The following is a 19,562-nucleotide window of genomic DNA, read 5'->3' on the forward strand; positions in this document are numbered from 1 at the left end:
GTCTGGCGTTTCTTCAGACCTGTTTTCTCATATTGATTGTGTCGGATAAGAAACAGATTCTCGACGCTCTTGAGTGCTTGTAATATGAGATATTTCATAATAATATTTGCATAGATATTGTATTTCGTACCTACTTTATTATTTTGTTTTAACATTTAAACTTGTTTTATTTCAGTGTGTAAATCTATCAGACATGTATTGTCTGTGTCTGTATTTAGTTTTGATGGAAACAAGTCCGTTTTGTTCAAAGTATCGTGAGTTTCGAAAACGACTTTGTATAAAAAAAATAGGTAAGAACTTTCGACCACGATTAGTGCATATATTTGAGGGTAAACAATTGTCTTTTTTACCGATCTTTTTCCAAAATTGCATAAAGCAAAGCTATTAAGAAATTTACATAATCAGTTAGCTCGTATTAAATTTTAAAGTCCATTAATATCTTTGACCAATTCATTAGGGTCGTTTTCAAAATGTTTGGGCCTAAACCTCAACGCCAATAAATGCAATGATTCCTGAACGATGTTCTTGAAGCTGGGAGCAAACATAAACAAGTTTCTAAATTGAACAAATTAAAAACAGCCAGCGCAATTACTTGTAATAACAAAAAAAAACTTTCCGAATTTAGGAAATATGCTCTTCTATTAACATTGGCATGAAAAGGGTATAAGTATTTTGAATACATTTTCGATCATACAGGCTATAATGTTTACGCTTTGAATTAAACCAGCACCTATTTCATAAGAATCAGACTCTCATAAAATCTATATCCACTGAGACAACTGATTGAAGATGGAATTAACCACATAAACGGCACGTCTCTTCGATAAAAAAGGAAGAATCTAAGTAAAAACATGATATTCTATACGCAATATTGATCCAAACAATAACAACATCGCCTGTTTCTGAGGTAAAATTGGACTGAAACCTTGGATGACGATTTTGAATGGAGAAAAATACCAACCAGCAAACTGCTTTTTTAAGTTCAAACTTTTTAATTGTAGCTCAGGTACAGTATGTTATTGAATTGATTGTACATTTATGCTTGGAGTGTTACGAAACACAACAACTATAGCTTCAACAAAACATAATATAAATATAGGTAAACTTGATTGTCATAGCAATTTTTTTTTGAGATTTGTTTTTAGGAATCATTTACATAAACAATTGTTTCAAGACTATTTACCCACAGTCATTGTGGCAGAAAAATGCCATAATAAAATGAATGAGAATGAAAGTACAAAATGGACTGACAATGCAGAGCAATATCAGAATGAAATGTACGAGATAATGCAGAATGATAAAATAAAGTTATGGACGAGACAGTGCAGAAAATAGTAAGAACTAAAGACACAATGGGAAAATCTAGATTATATAAGGAATATTGAACGAATATTAGGAAACATAACAGAATCATAATTTGACTTTACCGTCTAAAGGTTTCCAACATTATTGAACTAATCTGTTAGGAAAAGCACTAAAATAGCTTTGTTTGGAATTCATCAAATTGTCGTATTATTAACTATTATTTATTTTGTCTTGAGCACAATACATGATAAAGCATCAGAGTCCTTAGACGGCATAAAAACTAAATATGGACTGGAAATGAGGCATCAGGTGCACAGGACAAATTAAATGATTTTTTTTCTCGTGAAAACCTAATAATTTGGTCCTCAGGCTATTTCATTTAATAAAACGCTTACCATCTCGGAAGTTCTAGAGATATTTCAAATGTTACTGAATGACTGGAAGCAACACTCCGTCGCATTTAAATGTTGTCCTCGGGAACTTGAGAAAAGAACACGCAATGTATTTTGCAATTGAAATGTAATTATCGTATTCAAAGAAGATATCATGAATAATTCCATATATAGAACATGACAGAAAGCCTCGTGCCATTCATATAACAAAATCTTAAAAGAATTTCGGAATACTGACGAAATAAATAGCATAAAAGAAAAAAATACAACTGACACAGATCAAAATATCAAAATATTTGAAAACACATACATGAGTGATGAGAAAAACTATAAATGCACAATTAAGGTCATACCAAACGAGTGATTTTCAATACAGGCTCATTATTGCGGTGTAAACAATGAACTCTGGAAAATACGTCAATGTTTGCAATTTATTTATCTGAATAGATATTCCGTTCTTTGCCATAAGTTACCAAACATAGTATCAAATAAATCAAAAAATGATAATAAAAGAAAAAGAAGAAGAACAACTACGACGTCAGGTGCTCTCATGAGCCTTGCTGGTCCAAGACTTTGGTACTGAGAACGACCATCTAGGGAGAGTTGAAAGTGAAAAGGTTGCAGAGAGTATAAGGTTCCACAATAACTCTTAAATGAGATACAATAAAGCAGTGTTTTCTCGTTTGTTATTATTCACCTAAAGTTGAACTCTGTGAATGCAGCTGAAGAAATAATTAGATGTATTCCTATGCAAACATACAGATATTCTTTATCATCATCACTACATTACAAAAGCAAACAATTGTTTCTTTGAAAAACAAACGTATAAGACAGCTTTTAAGCTATTGCAAAACCGTTTTATTCAGCGTTTTCCCTGCTTCGCTTTGCAAGATTTAATCGAGATTCTTTGTTTAACAACATTCATTTTACTTTTTTTTTGTGAACGAAGTAACAACATTATATTACTCACTCTGGTTGGCGCGATGTTACTCGGATTTGTGTTTGAGGAAGGGGTCGATTATCAAGAGAAAATCCCATTATCAGGGATTATTACTGCAAGCAAGACTCGCATGGGATTTCATCTACAGCACAAGGAGTTTATGACACTAAGCCCACAAATGTGTTACAATGATTTTCAAGAAATTAGATCATTACATGTCTTATTCTATGTTTATTTTCAGTTATGGCGATACGGGAGTTGACGTCACAACAGACGCTAGGGTGTTGTTCGATGCGGTGCGCCATGGCAAAAATCACCTCGTGCGATTTATCCTGGAAGCTTCGTCCGTTGATATTGTCAACTCACGGGATCTACATGGCAAAACCCCCTTGATGGCGTGCTGCTATACAAAGGTAGATTTAACTTAAGTAATTTAAAACATTACCGTGTCAAATATATTTGAAAAGCAAATCATACGACACATGGGTACTGTTAAAAGAACCTTAATGGCTCGTTTGTATCAAATTGATACAAAATTCATTGCATTCAATTAAGAACAACTTCATACGCGTTAATTGTCTCAAAGTCAATTTGCTATTGTTTTGAAATTGTTGACAGTTTTGGACTCACTGTACAATGATGACAATAGTTTGCCAAAACCCAGACTGCCATTTTCATACCTGGATTGTGTGCATCAAATCTGCTATTAATCTAAACAATGTTAAAATAATACCTGGTTATCCAGTAATAACAATGATATCATTTGAACGGGTATATTTGCGTAGTTGAGGTAAAGAGAATCCAACCGTATTCTTGCGAGGCACGCACAAGTAAAGTAGTACATGTATTACTTTGTTCATGTTAAACACGTGATCTTGCCTTTAAAAGAAATAAGCAAAACGATGTGTAATCACGTTTATTTGAAATGGATATAACGCTTTATGTAATCCATAGATTCTTTTAATGTACATAGTTTAATAACAATCTAACTTATTAATAAAAGTTAAATTTAAATACGTCTTTTTTCGTCAATTTTCAGGAGGAGGGAGCACGTGACAACACAGTGCGTCTGCTATTACGTCACGGCGCTGACGTCAATTTAACAGACGACTGCGGTCGTACCGTTCTCAGCTACGTCTGTGAACGACGCTGTAACGACATCCTCCGGATACTGATAAAGGAGCACAATATCGATCCAGACATAACAGACACTAACGGTAACTTTTTTTTGCAAGATAAGCTCTCTATTGTATTAAAATCGTTAGGAAAAAACTAAGATTTTATCTGTGCTTACTATTATCAAATCGAACCAAGGTACCAGTGATTTTAGGGCCTATTTTCATCAACTTTAAAAAGATAAAAAGTCGTATCACTACAATTTCACAACATGCAGGATAGCAATGGCCGACAATTTGATGGGAATCGTAATCGATTTCTAGATTTATTCAAATGTCTATGGAATTTTCGCAAATACAGCAGCACGCCAGGGAATGTTCAATTCATCGCTGAATCATTGTCTTAAAATAAGAATGATCATGTCTTATTCAGTAATATATCACTGAATTACTGAATGTTTAGTTAGTAACGGAAATGTTATTTAAAGACGTTTAAGAGAATTTTCAATATGTTTCAACGAGGATGTTTGCATGTTCTTTGCTTTTAAATCCAATTACTCCCTTTTTCAGTGTGTTTTGTTTATACATCAAAAGTATGTTCATCTAACCTTTTAAACGGGGCGTTTTCTTTGGTTTATAATAGGGACTGTCTCACAGATTTCCGGCTGGTTAAACATGTTTTTTTCAAGTGTGATCAAAATGCGTTATTAACCAGTTGTTGTTTTTTTAAGAAAAGTGGGTTTTAAGAATGAGAATGTTGCTGGGCTGGCGGGCCGTCGGGCAAGCGTGAAACATTTGTCTTCACCCAAAACTTCAGTTTGAATTGATTGATAGCGATGCAAATTTTTATGTAGGTAATTCTGAGGAGCTAGCATGGGATAGCCTTTGAGATGTGGGTTAAACTGAAGGTCAGGGTAACTAAAAATTGTTTCCGACCATTAACTTTAATTAGGATTATTTGGTTGTAAATTTATTGTGTATGTACCTTATGTGAGCAGCTAGCTTGAGATTGCTTTTGAGGAGGATGGGACCAGTTTCTCTATAGTCAAATTAGAACATTGGTTTTCGCGCAATAACTTTAGTTAGAATTGATGGGTAGTGATGAAACTCTGTGTGTAGGTAGCTTGGAAATGATTTTGAGAGGGCATGGGTCAAGTTCAAGGTCACTGTTACCAAATATACAAAAATTATTTCCGTCAATTATTTTGGCTAGGATTGATGGACAGTGATTATACTTGGTGTGTAGGGAGCTTAAGTGAAGAGCTAGCTAGTGATTTCTTCTTTAGAGGATGAGGTTCATGTCACTGATGCTAAAAGTAGAAAACTGATGGATATTGGCTATAATTTCTTATTTCCCATATGCAGCGCTTTTAGTTTTATAAATGACCATGAAACAATGAAATATATAGCATACAAATGTTGATTCAGTAGTTTCAACAGTAATGTTTGAATCATTCTAGAAATAATTTTGATCTTAGGGTCCAGCATTTTCAGTTGTTTTTTTTCCAAATTTAGCGGTAACTTTTGTCGGCGGTGGCGGTCGCGTCCCGTGCTCACTTGTCCGGGGCATATATCGTAAACTATTAGTGGTATCAACTTGAAATTTCATATATATATAGATCTCATTGAGGGCAAGTGCACTGACTGCACAAGACTGTTACTCTTGCTTCCATATTTTTAGAGTTATTGCCTTTTGTCAATTTTCATGCTTAAAATTTTATCCGGGGCATATCTTATATAATATAAAAGTTATCAACTTGAAACTTCAAATGAAGATAGATCTCATGGAGGGCAAGTTTAGTGCACAATAACAGTAACTTTTGCTTTCTTAGTTTTAGAGTAATTGCACTTTGTTAATTTCCGTGCTTAAAGTTTAGTCCGGGGCATATCTTGAAGAATATAAGAGGTATCAACTTAAAACTTCATAGCTAGATAGATCTCATTGAGGGCAAGTGCAGTGCAAAAGAACCGTAACTCTTGCATCTATGTTAAGAGTTATTGCCTTTTGTTAATTTTTAAGCTTAAATTTTGTCAGGGTCATATATCGTAAACTATAAGAGATATCAACCTGAAACTTAATAGGTAGATAGACCTCATTGAGGGCAAGTGCAGAGCATGAGAACCGTGACTCTTGCTTCCATAGTTTTAGAGTTAATGTCCTTTGTTAATTTTGTTTTAAATTTTTTCCAGCTTACCGTTGTAACCTTCAGTTCAAATGCCACCTACACTTGAAAGTTAAATGGCAACCTCATTGTCTATAAATCAATAAAATGCCCATCTAACGGCTATAATGTCGACAGTAAATAATTCGTCAGGCGACACATCCGACTCACGGATATTCTAGTTTACTACAATAATACAATTACACCATACAAATCGTCTTTACAAACATTGTGTTATCTATACACACATATCTGACCCTAGTATAACGTGGGAGAGTACATGTAGTCGTAGAGGTTCAGAGATTGAAAAAATAACACAAAGCAAACTAGGTAACTTTTGGATAGGATTTAATAGCAATTTATTTGGCATCTGATCACTAGATATCCCGAGAGAGGCTTATTCTTCCTCATTCGTGTCTGAATAAATAAGACTACGTCGCCATGTATTGTCTAATTCACGTACAAGGCTTTGCTTTTCTGAATCTGAGTTTAAAACTTAAACTCAGACTCAGGACGATAGAGAATATGGGCTTGGTCCTCCATGAACATTTAAAAATGAAATACCGGTTAGTCCGTTGACAGGGAAAGTCGACAATGTTGCAATTATTAATTACTTTTTTACTGTCAATATGCAGTATGGGTGAGAAATGTCTAGTGGTTATGGTCCGTCTCTCACAAATGAGAGGTATTAGGGTCAAGCCCCACAGGGGTAAGGTTTCACTCCCAAAACACATGAGTACTGTTCATAAAAGTTTGTATAAAACAGTTGGAATATTCTAACAGTTTCGATAAAACCAAGCTGTTTTCATACACTACCAACCACGCGTTTCTTTTTGCAAAGAACGCGTTGGTGCGCGTCATACTCACGTTCACATGCACGTATTGCGTATTGCCGTGAAGCGGCTTACCGCGATATGCAGGTATTTTAACAGGTAAAGATTGTACAAATAGTACAGTGTACATGTAAATTGAGCCGTGCTCGCACAACGGATTTCACTCGATTGCGAGGGTAAACAATCTCATTCCCCAAACACGATCACTATGTTGCCGAAAAATGACTCAATATAGTATTTATTCACAATCGCACAAGTTTAACGATGGCATTCGAACTTTTTCGGAAAAGGTTACAATAGCGTCTGAATATGTTCACACTTGCACAGCATAATTTTCAGGGATCAAACTACCTTTTGAGTACGCACCAAGATTTTTAGGCTACGTGTCAAGAGTGTATGAGTTTAATAAAACTGACTTTAATTATATGTATAGAACGGGGACAAAGAAAAAGCATTCGGAGAATTGACAAATACCTTAATTACCGCTATGTAACACTTCGCAATGCCGCGTATCGAGGTGACTTGACGCGGTGGAACGCGGGGGATCATAAGTATCGGGCATTATGCTTCGATCGCGGCTTTTATTGAAAAATAGATTAAAAAGATACGGTATGAAATAATCGTGGCGATGTGTGAAATGTGCGAAAAAACACGTGGTTGGTAGTGTATTATGGGTGTATTTTTTGGCTTCTGTAGAATCGGTCCTCAAAAGTGTTCCCACCATAGAAATTTAGTCAGGCTATCCAAATCTAAAAACCAATTTCTTCATTCACATAGTACTTATTTTGCAAAACAATCACTTTTACGCCTTAGATACTATACGCGGAACATGAAGATATGTATATTACATAACATTATAGAAAATAAAGAAGTTAAGATGTTATTGAGTTAAAAAATCATTTAATCAGTAAGATTCCTACCTAAGGAGAATTACTAAGTAAGGAATGACTTAAATGTTTTATGAATACCGGCCCCCAAGTCTCATACTCAAATTAAAAATGTTAGTAGATATCGGCCTAGTTTTTCGGTAATCTTTGTTAAAACGTGTTTTGGTAGACAAAGAAACATGTCTTGTATAAACCATTAAGGTTTATGCCGTTGGGATTTTGTAAGATAACTTCTACCAAGCTGTCTACTAAATCAGACAGCTTAGGTCAGGACTGTCAAAATATAATAGTTCCCATATAGTCTTATAGATTATTTCATGTTTTTATCTGAAACTGAGGGGTTTACACAGGGTAAGGGTTACGGTTAACCCTAACCCATATCCTTAGAGTAACGTTTTGACATTCCCAACTATTTGAATGACAATTAAACTTAAAGACGATATGTAAAATTAATTAATGCACAGAGATTCAAATCATTTACTTCTGCGTGCTCATTGCTTTTCCAAAGGTCGAAGGTTATCTAAGTATTCTAGAAGGTTATACTTACTAGTATAACATAATGTATATATGAGTAACTAAAAATTATTTTAAATATGTCTACATAAAACACATGACAATCGCAGTCTATTCACCTTTGCAACGTTTACGCGTATTTATGTTTCTTTCTTTTTTTATTTGCAATTATTCCTGGAATTATTATTATATTCTTCCTAGTTCTTAACCGTTTAGCTATCAAGGAAATGTTTATATTGTTACCCAATGAAAGTCAGTTATCAAAGTAGTAATACCGATACTAGTTTATTACGATCTAACGGATAAGATTGACTTTGACCTTGGCTACAACCGTTCGCGATGAACAACATTTTAACGTACTTAAAATGCAGATCTTCAAAAGGAAAATGCTTTACCCGTTCCATTTGTTCGTTACAAAATATCTGAATTAAATATCTGTTTACTTACCCCTTGACGTCATTTCCTTATCAGAAATACTTATTCGGTACATGTGCTTTTGTTCGTTAATTTGATTTGCACTTGACAGAGGCATTATCAATGGTCTTAGCACAGACGATCTAATCATTCTTGAATTAATTGTATAGCCTCATCAAATTACTAGAAAATGACGCAGTACGAAGTAGAAGAAATAAAACCCGTATTAAGATTGTAGATAATGGCATGAAACTGATACAGCATTTGTTTATTGTTTCAGGCAATACTCCGCTAGTATACAGTGCTATGGTGGGCAATGATATCGCCTGTGATATACTGATACGTCACTTCCGGCGTCTCGGTCTGAACGTTGACGCCAAAAATGACGAGGGATTCACAGCGCTTTTAATGGCGGCCAAACATGGAAACATCACATGTGCCCAAATCGTGATGGGCCAAGGCAAGGCTTCTGCCTTCCACCGGGACAGCAAGTATGGCCTCTCGGTTGAGGAGTGGCTTGAAAAGAAAGGTTTTACAATTCAGGACATAACGCCCATCAGACATGACGGCAAGGGTCGTTCTAGGTTCGTCAAACTTGCCAACATTGCGGCCATCTGCACTGGACCGAAGAAGCATGAGCCCCCTAAGCCTGACTACGGTGACCTGGATTACGCATTAAACAATTTTCAACTGGGTAAAATTGAAGACGATGACGACCAGTATCTTTCGGACGCGACTACTGGTACCGATGTTTCGCTGGAGCGATTGATACCCCGATATAATGACATAGACATGAATTTTGCTTCGAAACACTATCGGGTCTACCCTTATCAAACTAGCAGGCCCAAACTGAAAACACAGGCCACACAGACGGGAGATGATGAGGAGGACGACGACACGAAAACACTTATGACCAACATGGATTATGCTCCAAGCATGGTGTCTCATCAAATGACTGACATTACTGGACTCGACGCTGAATCTGTCATGCATAGGCAAAAGAATAGTGACAAAAGGTCAAACGAAAAATCAAACAGAGTCGCCAAATCAATGGACAAATTAAATTATCCGGCGAGTAGCAAAAATACTGAAAAGAGCAAGCGTCTTTCATTGCCAGATATCGATAACAAATCAATGGCGAATCGCACTGGTGCCGATGGAAACGGTAACAACAAAGAGAGGAAAAAGTCTCTCGAAGTACTTCCAGAGAAGCTTATTGCCAGCATTGAGCTAGGAGACGGAAGGCGGCACAGCATAACACTGCACACAGACAGCATACGGAACAAAGTGTACTGGTCACCGGTCAAGGATGATAAGTCCAGCCATGAAGATCTTCAGCCACTCCAGTTTGAGCGCCCTCGTTGTTCAGTCTCTGACAGCGAGACATCTACCAACGACGATGGACCGATATTCTAAATAACGATCAATTTCGCTTCTTTTTGTATAAACTGATAGATCATCTATACATGGCGGAGGGATTCAAATAAATCCGAATACTATGTGGAATTTCTTTTGAAGTATTGATTGATTTATTATATGTGAAATAATAGTACATTATTGCCAAGATACCTTAAAAACGGATGAGAGTGACTAACCTTGCCATGCTCGCCGAGTTTATATGCGGATGAAACGGAAACTACGTTTGGACCGTTGATTGTCCTCGGTGATATTGTCAATATGTGAGAAAACATTGTACGATATATTCCAAAACGAATAAACATTGGCCTTTTATAGAACATATATTTCGTATGTAGTAGCTATTATATGCATTATGTGGACTTTTTCCTAACAGCTTCGCCTTAGACAACACCTTGCAATTCTGATTATAACAAGCCATTTACGACAAGCATTTATATAGAAGCATGAATTCTGAGGCAAACCGTCATTTGTTTCCCCGCTTGTAATATGTGCGCTACAATATACCAGTGAAATATAACAAAGCATTTTGCAGATAAAATGTCAAACGTAATTTTGTCTTGTCCCTAAACCGTATTAAGGCGGCGACATATAACAACGTCGGGGAATTCTTCATCTATCCATTCCTGTTATGTATGGCAGATAATGTAATCACCAGATCTAATTAAGACGTTATGTTTTTGTCTATATTAATTTTGTTTCGGCCGAAACTATCTTGCTATTATTGGGTCATTATATGCATTTCATTTTGTATTATTCGTTATGCGTTCGTTGTGATGCACCTTTTCATAAAAGGTTTTTAACTCGTTTTTCTTGTGAAAATATGTAAATATGTCGTGAACACACTTCATTTGTTACAATGTATTAATGGAAAATAATATATATCACGTATACACAATCTGTTTGAGGTTTTCTGCAGTAGACTGTACATAGTCGTGCATTAAACATAAATAAATAATTAAGTACTTTGTTTTTGATTTATTTATCTGTGTTATCTTATAATTATTTTTACTCTTTTTAAACTGATAGTTGGGTTCGGAGGCAACCTCCCCCGTGGATCTCTTCCAGCTTGAAGTCGGAAATTTGTTTTGTCGTAAATCTATACAAGTAAATATCATCAAGAAAATAATTTTAGCTAAAGCAGATGTCATGTTACTTATAAATATAGATGCCATTACTTAAGTTATGATTTTTTGCATTATTATATTTTCGATTTTTTTGTTAAGGAGTCGGCCTACAGGCTAAGGGCAGCTAAGTCTGTGTAATGAAATTTATATATTTGGAATTTGAGAATTGGGCCCTCAACAACCGGCTAATGCTCCATAGCAGTAGAAACTCGTGGTTATAATGCTGAAACCTCAATTGTCCTCGAATCAACATTTTATGCGCATGTATATTCAACCGGAGTATCCATGTCGTTTCTGATGTATAATAATGGTGTTTGTGGTGTCAAATGCATCGTTCTTTTGAGGTGGTGTTGTCCAAATCCGAAAACAAAAGTAATTTGAATTAATATCATGTTTTCCTTCAAGAACGAATAGCCAGGAATAATAAAAAAAAAACTTGTGTCGTGTTCTATTGCCATTTCCCGTTAAGAAGGTCATACAATTAACAGTTGGGTGATAAATGAGTCCTAACAGTAAACTTACTGTGTGGGTTAACAGGAGTTTTCCAAATGTAGTGATTATATATCATGTAATGTAGAATCAGGCAATGTTTAAAAGTATTGAGATAATATCAATCAAACATCATCTGTCACGTCTCTATCGTAATATACGAATTTACAATTTCTATACATACCTATTCATCCTTAGGGAATTCAGTCATGGTTAACCGGGGGTCTAATGAAAACTTATGGGGAATTATAGACCATTGAATATTCTCTTACATATTCCACAATTTACGCAAAGTCGATATCTTGATGTTTCACGACTCCTTACACCGTATATATAATAAAATATTTGTTTTAACTTTCGAGTTAGCATTATCTTCCCTTAAAGATAACATTGTAGTGTTCGTCTTCATGAATTGTCGTCACTTACATGTGGAAATAGTTTCATTCGAGATCGATGTTTGACAATGAAGTGTAATTGTTAATACCGATCGCCAGATGTGACGGAATCTCGTGCCAGTAATTTCCTCCCATTTGCAATATATCGCGCGGAATAAAACCAAATGTACGACTCGGCATCAATTTTAGCTTTGGGTAATCTGCCCTCAAGTCGTTGTTGTTTGAAACATGTTTTGATTTCTTCAGTTTGGTAATATGTTAAGATGGAAAAGTTTGGTTACTCTATGTTATGTTTTTATTATAAAAATGAAATGAGTTAATCAAAATAGTTCATTACCATTAAAAAGAATGCATCTATCATGTGTTAACCTTTAAAGATACATTGTAAAACGTGTGAAACAATGTAAGGTCTTAACCGCAGTTTGAAATATATATAGACCACGACTTGTCCTAATTATGGGTGTTGATATGGCTGGAACAATTGTCAATAGGCGAAACACCAATGAATTAAATACAAGCGTGAAAGCCCCTCTGGCAAACTCATTGACTTTCATTTACAAACTTTTATCTAATTAATATGGGCCCTCTTCATGTTAACGTACATGTTTGGTATCGTGGCAGGGACACATACTGTTGAACATGCGGCGGACAACTTCTGCGATGAAGACCAATGGTTTTGCGACATCTCTATTGATTCAACAAGATCTGGTGTTTCCGTTTTGCTTTGATTGCAGCAAACGGTAACGGATACGTCTGCCTTTGAATAGAAATTTAACATAAAGGACCAGTGACTATTTTGTGCGGAGACATTAAGCTCAACCCGGGTCCTGTTACAGAAATGACGAACATAAAAAGCGAAGTTAATCTTTTTAAAGTTTGTATAGAGACAATAATATATAAACGAATTACATAGCATTAGTGAGAACAGGTCAAAGTTTGAATAATTATCAGAGTTTTAGGAACAACTCGAGCGGGCAAACTTAAAAGCCAGTTTGTGAATTATTAACGTTCCCATTAAGCAGCCTATTACAAGTGAAACAGCCTTTGACGCGGGTGACATTCTGTTATTGTGACGACAGACAAAGAATCTATGAAGGCCGTGAAGATATATGTAAGAATGGCATAAGAATTGGTAACGAACATTAAAACAGAGTAGCACGATAAAATGATAACAAGTTCAAGGCAAGTACGGATACTTCTAAGAATATAAAGGTAACGCGGACGGACGAATATACAAACACGACGGGCAAACAATTCATGGACATGTAAGGCCTGCCATCAATACTGTAAATGAATTTAATATGCAAACCGACGCAGTTATTCTAATCATTGGACATAAGTCAAAACATGGAAAGTTAATATATTCGGACAAACGCGGCAATTGTAATCAATCAACACAATGGCAATGATCAGATTGAACATGTATAGGAATTCGGCCAAAGCTAAGACATAACATCTTTACACATTTTCACCTTGGATATTCATGGATTTTTTATTTGATGTGAAATTTATAATATGTTTAGAAGAAACGTGAGTTGAAAATGAGGGCGACATCAATTTTAAACTAATCATAACGGTTTCTTCCTTCCGAATTTTACGCAGAGTAGATTTCTTGATGTTTCACGACCCCTTACACCATATAAAGGAATAAAATATTTCGTTTTAACTTCCGATTAAACATTATCTGCCCTTGAAGATAACATTGTTGTGTTCGATCTCATGAAATCTCATCACTTACATGTGAAAATAGTTTTGTACGAGATCGATGTTCGACATTGAAGTGTAAATGTTAATACCGGTCGCCGGATGTGACCGGATTCTCGTGGCAGGAATAGCCTCCCAGTTGATATATCCCAATTGCAATATTTCACGTGGAATAAAGCCGAAGGTACCACTTAGTATTAATGTCAGCTTTGGGTCATCTGCCCGCAAGTCGTAGTTGTTTGAAACATGTTTTGATTACCTTAATTTTAAAGGGGCACACAATTAGTTATTCTTTGTTATAGTTTTGTTTTGTTTTGATCATTTAAGTGACATGAGTTAAACAAAATAATGCATTGAAATTAAAAAGAATGCACCTTTTACGTTTTAACATTTTAATATAACTTTTGTGAACACTGAACACTGTTATCGTGTGCGTCAATGAAAAGTCTGAACCCTAGGTTGAAATAAGATATATAGACCAAGATTTGTCCTAAACATGGGTGTTGATATGGCTGGAACATTTGTCAAAAGGCGAGACACCAATGAATTAAATATGAGCGTGATAGCCGCTTTGGCAAACTCATTTATATTCATTTACACACTTTTATCTAATGTACAAAGGCCTTCTTTGAACGTTCATGTTTGGTACCGTAGCATACCTATTGCGAACAAGACCCATAGTTTTGCTACATAGTTCTGGTGATATCATTTTCGGTGGGTTTTAATCGGTTGCCATCGGTAACGGAAACATTGTCAATGGTTGTAATGTTAATATAAAGAACCAGTTAGTTGCATTGTGCAGTGACACTAAGCTTAACCAGAGTTCTATTACAGAAATATCGAATTTAAAGGCGAGGTTAATAGTGTTAGAGTTTGTTTAGAGACCACAGCAAGATGTTAACGAATTACATAGGGATTTTAGTGAGAACGTGTCCAAATTTGAATATTAACAATAATAAAAGAAAAGCTCCAGTTTGAAAACTTAAAAAACAAAAATGCGAATTATTAACATGCCCATCAGCCTATCACTTCAACTTTGTTATAGATCACATCCTTAACGTGGCCAGCCCTTGGAATAAATGGATAAATGAAGATATAAAGCAGTTCAAATCAATTAGTGAACTTAAGATGGCAGACAGCCTTTGGCGCTGGTGATATTCTGTTACGATAATGACAAACATAAAGGCCATGAAGATATACAGACGAGCAAGATAATAAGATTAAGGCAAGCGCTGGTATAGTTTTGCGGTAAACTTTATGTGAACGATTACAATGAGCAAATAAATGGTAACGCGGAAACGAGTAAACTACAACATAAGGCGAACGATGCATGAACATGTAATGTCTGCCATCCACACGTAAAATGAAAATATGCAAACAGACGCGGCTATGGTAATCAATGAACAAAATGGCCAATATCAAATTGAAAATGTAAAGTAACTCGGCCTAACTTGTACACATTTCACATGGAACATTGATAAATTATTGTACACTTCATTTCTTGAGCAAACGCTTAGAATGCATGAAATATTGTTTGTTATAACAAAACCCAAATTACGTTTAATGGTTCAAAAATGGTATTATGTATATTTACCATGTGTGCCTATTACACGGACTTTCCGGAATATATATTGTATCCAAACAGAGTATGTGTATACCAACATAGAAGGCTCTAATACTAAAGAAACGTTTTTTGTACTTCCTCATTACGAAAATGAACACGTAATTGGTAATATCGAAAAGATATTTTGCTTTCTAAATAAAATAGCCATTTTCATTCAGTCTTGCTTTGAGCCAAACTAAATCATGTTTTCCAATGGTTGTTTGCAAAGATAGTAGATTTTCTTTCAGCATTTTGCCTTTGAAAATCCTTGTCATTCTGATAATGACAAGCCATTTACGACATTCATTTATGTTTCAAATATTATAATATATAGAATCCGACAATAAACAAATATTGACCTGATAAGGAAGCACGACTCCTTCCCTGTGTCCTGTTCAGGCCAACCGTTGTTTGCGCCTGGTTCCCTGCTTGTAGTATATGCGCTACGATGTAACAGTGATATAAAAAGAAAACAAATTGCGATATATCTCCGAAAATATGCCAAATGTATTTTTGTCCTATCTTATCTCTATGTATTAACGCAGAGACAAATGACAACATCGGGGAGTTCTTGACCTATATTTTGTTGTTATGTATCGCAAATTATGTCATCACAAAATCCAATTAAGATGTTAAGTTCTAACTTTATAAGTTTCGTTTCTAACCAAAATATGATGGGTTGCTATATTAATTGAATTGTGTGTTATTCTTTATGCGTACGTTGTGGTGCACCTCTTTATAAAAGATTTTGAACTCGATTTTTCTTGTAAAAATAGGTTTAAAACGTCGTAAATACATTTCATTTGCTGCAAAGTATAAATGGAAAAATATATCACGTAGTCTATTCAATCTCCAAAAAGAAAAAAAAACATGGATGGTATTTTTCTGAATTATGTAACTGTGTTCTGTCATTCTTTGCGGTGTCAAATGCAACGTTCTCATGAACTTCCTCAGAAGAAACTGAAATTGTAGAAAAGGATCGTTTCAAAGAACCACGGCTGTTATTTTATCTATTACAGAAGAGGAAAGAGGAAATATATCAACGTCAACGAAGTAAAATCTGTTAAAGCTCTTGTGTCGTGCTGTTGCCATTTCCCCGTAATGAAGGGCATAGACTTTACATTTGGATGATAAATGTGTCTTAAAAGCTAACTTACAGTGAATGCATTAAAAGAGTTTTGCAACTGCAGCGTTTTACAGCATGTCATGTAGAATCGCGCTGTAAAGAAGGAATCTACATCGTCATTTTTGGTGATATCAATACTTCTTCAAAAGAGACCTATCTTACCATATTTAATTAACATTTCAAACCCTGATATGGTCATAGATGCACTCAGATACGCAACAAATAAGGTTTAAAACATTGAACTTATATATTTAAGCTTGATAGAAAGGACGGCGTTCAGATTATATAAATTAATTCCCATCTGTCACATCGTTAAATATTTTTGTGTCGGGAGACTTTACAGAGATGTTCAAACATATTCTTCCTCCGAAAGTACAGTTATAGTAAAGTTGGAAAAAAATTGGCAATATAAAAAGAATTATCAAGTCGTGTATATCATTAAAAATATTTCTTATATATTCCAATTGTCACGCCCAGCCCCCATATACAGGAATTCATTTATGAGTGTAAAATTTTGATTTAAGATGTCGGGCAATATACTATCCCTCTCATACTGTCAAGTAACGGTAATGTCATAGCCCGCGCATTGTCTTTAAAACTTCCAACAGATGTCGCGTGATGTCGTTTGAAGTCGAAATAGTGTTTCGCATAGTATCAGGATGTGCTTACGCCACTTTAAAACAGTTGAAAATCTTGGCACGCCAACAAAGATTTCGCAGCTCGTGTGTATTGTCGTACATTTGGCGTTCACATTGACGCACATTGCTGTGTATTATCGCCAGTTCTCGCTTTCAAGAACAAATGTCGGGCCATAGCGACATGGTTCTACACAAGATAAAAACATAACATTTAGTTCTAAGTAGTGTGCAAAGTGATAGCAGTTCAACTACGCTACTTCTTCGAGTATATACGACACCAGTTTGGTAATTTGGTACTTTGCGTGTATTCTTCAACTATCTTTCTTTTATAGGTGGTCTTTCAATACCTTTCAGATAAGCTGTATCGTTTAGGATGTAGGTTGTACAATATTATACTGTAGAATATATACAAGTCAACGGGATTTTTTATCAGGTATTTCTACACAATTGTTCTATCTGCTTATTTATATTTATTATTTAACAGATAAATTCATTTCTTGACTCTCGTATAGCTTTTGTATGAATATATATATATATATATATATATATATATATATATATATATATATATATATATATATCTCTATTTATGTTCTGTTTATTAAAGTTTAGATGTAACATGACAGTGATAGGTTGCAATAGTATTTAATAAACCGATATATAAATCGATACGGAAGCGAGGTGATACGTTTCAATACGACTGAAAATCGCTGTCCGTATTATTTTAGTTCCAACGAGCTACATTCATTGTCATTTTGATATACACAGGAAATATATTATTCTGGGGTAAAAGCTTACTGTCCAATTAGAATGATGCAAAGCCTCCAGAGACAAATTAATTTCTTACTAATTTATCATATTAACAGGTTCTAAACATAGAAAAGAGAAGCAATGATAATATATATATATCATAAAACTACTTTGCATTGCCTGTATTGGATATGTTGGTGTTGTTTTTTCAAAAACATTAATCGTAATAAGTATCGAATCGAAGTACATCGATGACATTTTGTTCTACATGGCGATACATTAATGTTACCAATTAGGTTAACAAGGTTAACAATACCTTTCTTATAATAAAAACGATAAATGATTACATAACAAAGTCTACAAATAAGATGACTATTTTCTACCAATTTTGTATAATATTATTAAGCATACTACAGTGAAATCGCAGGGACATTTCTTTTATTCAGCTTTTAAACGGTTGATATACGATTTCGAGACGTAACTCTCAGTCTGCATTGTTATGGACTTTTTGGTGATTTCTTGCAGTCGTTTTTGTTTGATTCTATCCATGTATCCTAAATGCAGCCTCATGGGACAGTCAACGGAATTTAGAGAATCTAACATTTACAAAAACATCAACATGTTATTTTTTATGTGTGGTTTGGCACCCGTCAACAGGTATACAACCTCGTTAAATGTAGACATCACGGACTGTGCATAGGCGATAGCCAAAGATTTACCAAAGACGATACAATAAAGTTGAGTAATGGTTGTTGTCTGGTAGTAATGTGTCTCATGTTTGGTGTTTGATTAGCCTTGTTTCTTGTGCGTTTAAAGGAACTCGCTCATGTTTTGTAAAATGCACTTTTTATGACTAAATACAGTGTAGAAAGTCATTAGGATTATTAAAACTAAAAAACTGACGTCTGGAACCAATCAACAAATGTTGATATATGCTCAAATATGGTATTTGAAGTCCATAATTATGAAAAGCGTCAGTAACACGTTTCAATAAAAGGCTTTAACATTTAAATATATAATATTTAATATGTTATCTTGTCTGTACCGGCGTTCTCTCCTCATTTAAACTAGTTTTTTTATGATTTAGCTATATTCTTTCTGCAATTTCGAAGAGTAAAATAATTGATATATTAGTGTTTTTTAGATGCATTACCGTAAAATAATATTTGGTTCAAAAACATGAGCGAATCCCTTTAAACAGGGTATTGATTTAAATTTTAGGATCTCCTGTAGTTTGTACTGTTTTATTGATCGAAATCGTCAAGTCATGCAGCTCTAGTGGTAAATAACCAAAACTAGTTCCGTTGCTGCTCTTGATAATTTATCGACCCAACACAGTCATACTCCTCATGTTTGCAGATGTTATATTTGGCTTTATGGCAACTGCTAACTGCTGTTATAGTTGTAAATTTTAGGATTGTCAATATTGTCAAGAGTGGGAGGAAAACGACACTTATTTGCTGCAAGACGCATTTCATAGGCAAGTCGATGTATGTATTCCACTTTTACCCGTCTCTGGGTCAATGAACAACATCGATAGAATCGGAACTACTATTTAAGTTTGAATATGTATTTGGGAATAAATACGTCCAAACATTAATACAATACAAAAATAGGATAATTCACGACCCACGATCGTCATACTTCTCGTTAAAAAGGTATACATATAGTTGTTAAATGTAGGCTGATCAATATTGAAGCAGTAAGTTTTAAAGAATTGGAGGAATACCAATACATTTTGCTCCTTAACGCA

The 19,562-nt window shown here is 34.9% G+C and overlaps 1 protein-coding gene across 4 annotated transcripts in view; it reads left to right on the forward strand.

Annotated features, from left to right (window-relative positions):
• The window catches only part of LOC128209001 (ankyrin repeat, SAM and basic leucine zipper domain-containing protein 1-like), a 181,336-nt gene extending 170,414 nt beyond the window's left edge, over positions 1 to 10,922 (forward strand). For all 4 annotated transcript variants that reach the window (XM_052912793.1, XM_052912794.1, XM_052912795.1 and 1 more), the window contains exons 2-4: positions 2,879 to 3,050; positions 3,677 to 3,854; positions 8,842 to 10,922. In XM_052912793.1, the coding sequence (XP_052768753.1) occupies positions 2,879 to 3,050; positions 3,677 to 3,854; positions 8,842 to 9,977 (1,486 nt within the window). In that variant the 3' untranslated portion in view covers positions 9,978 to 10,922. The remainder of the gene's footprint in view (positions 1 to 2,878; positions 3,051 to 3,676; positions 3,855 to 8,841) is intronic.
• Positions 10,923 to 19,562: the final 8,640 nt, after the last annotated feature.

Source organism: Mya arenaria, chromosome 11, assembly GCF_026914265.1.
Source record: "Mya arenaria isolate MELC-2E11 chromosome 11, ASM2691426v1".
NCBI lineage: Eukaryota > Metazoa > Mollusca > Bivalvia > Myida > Myidae > Mya > Mya arenaria.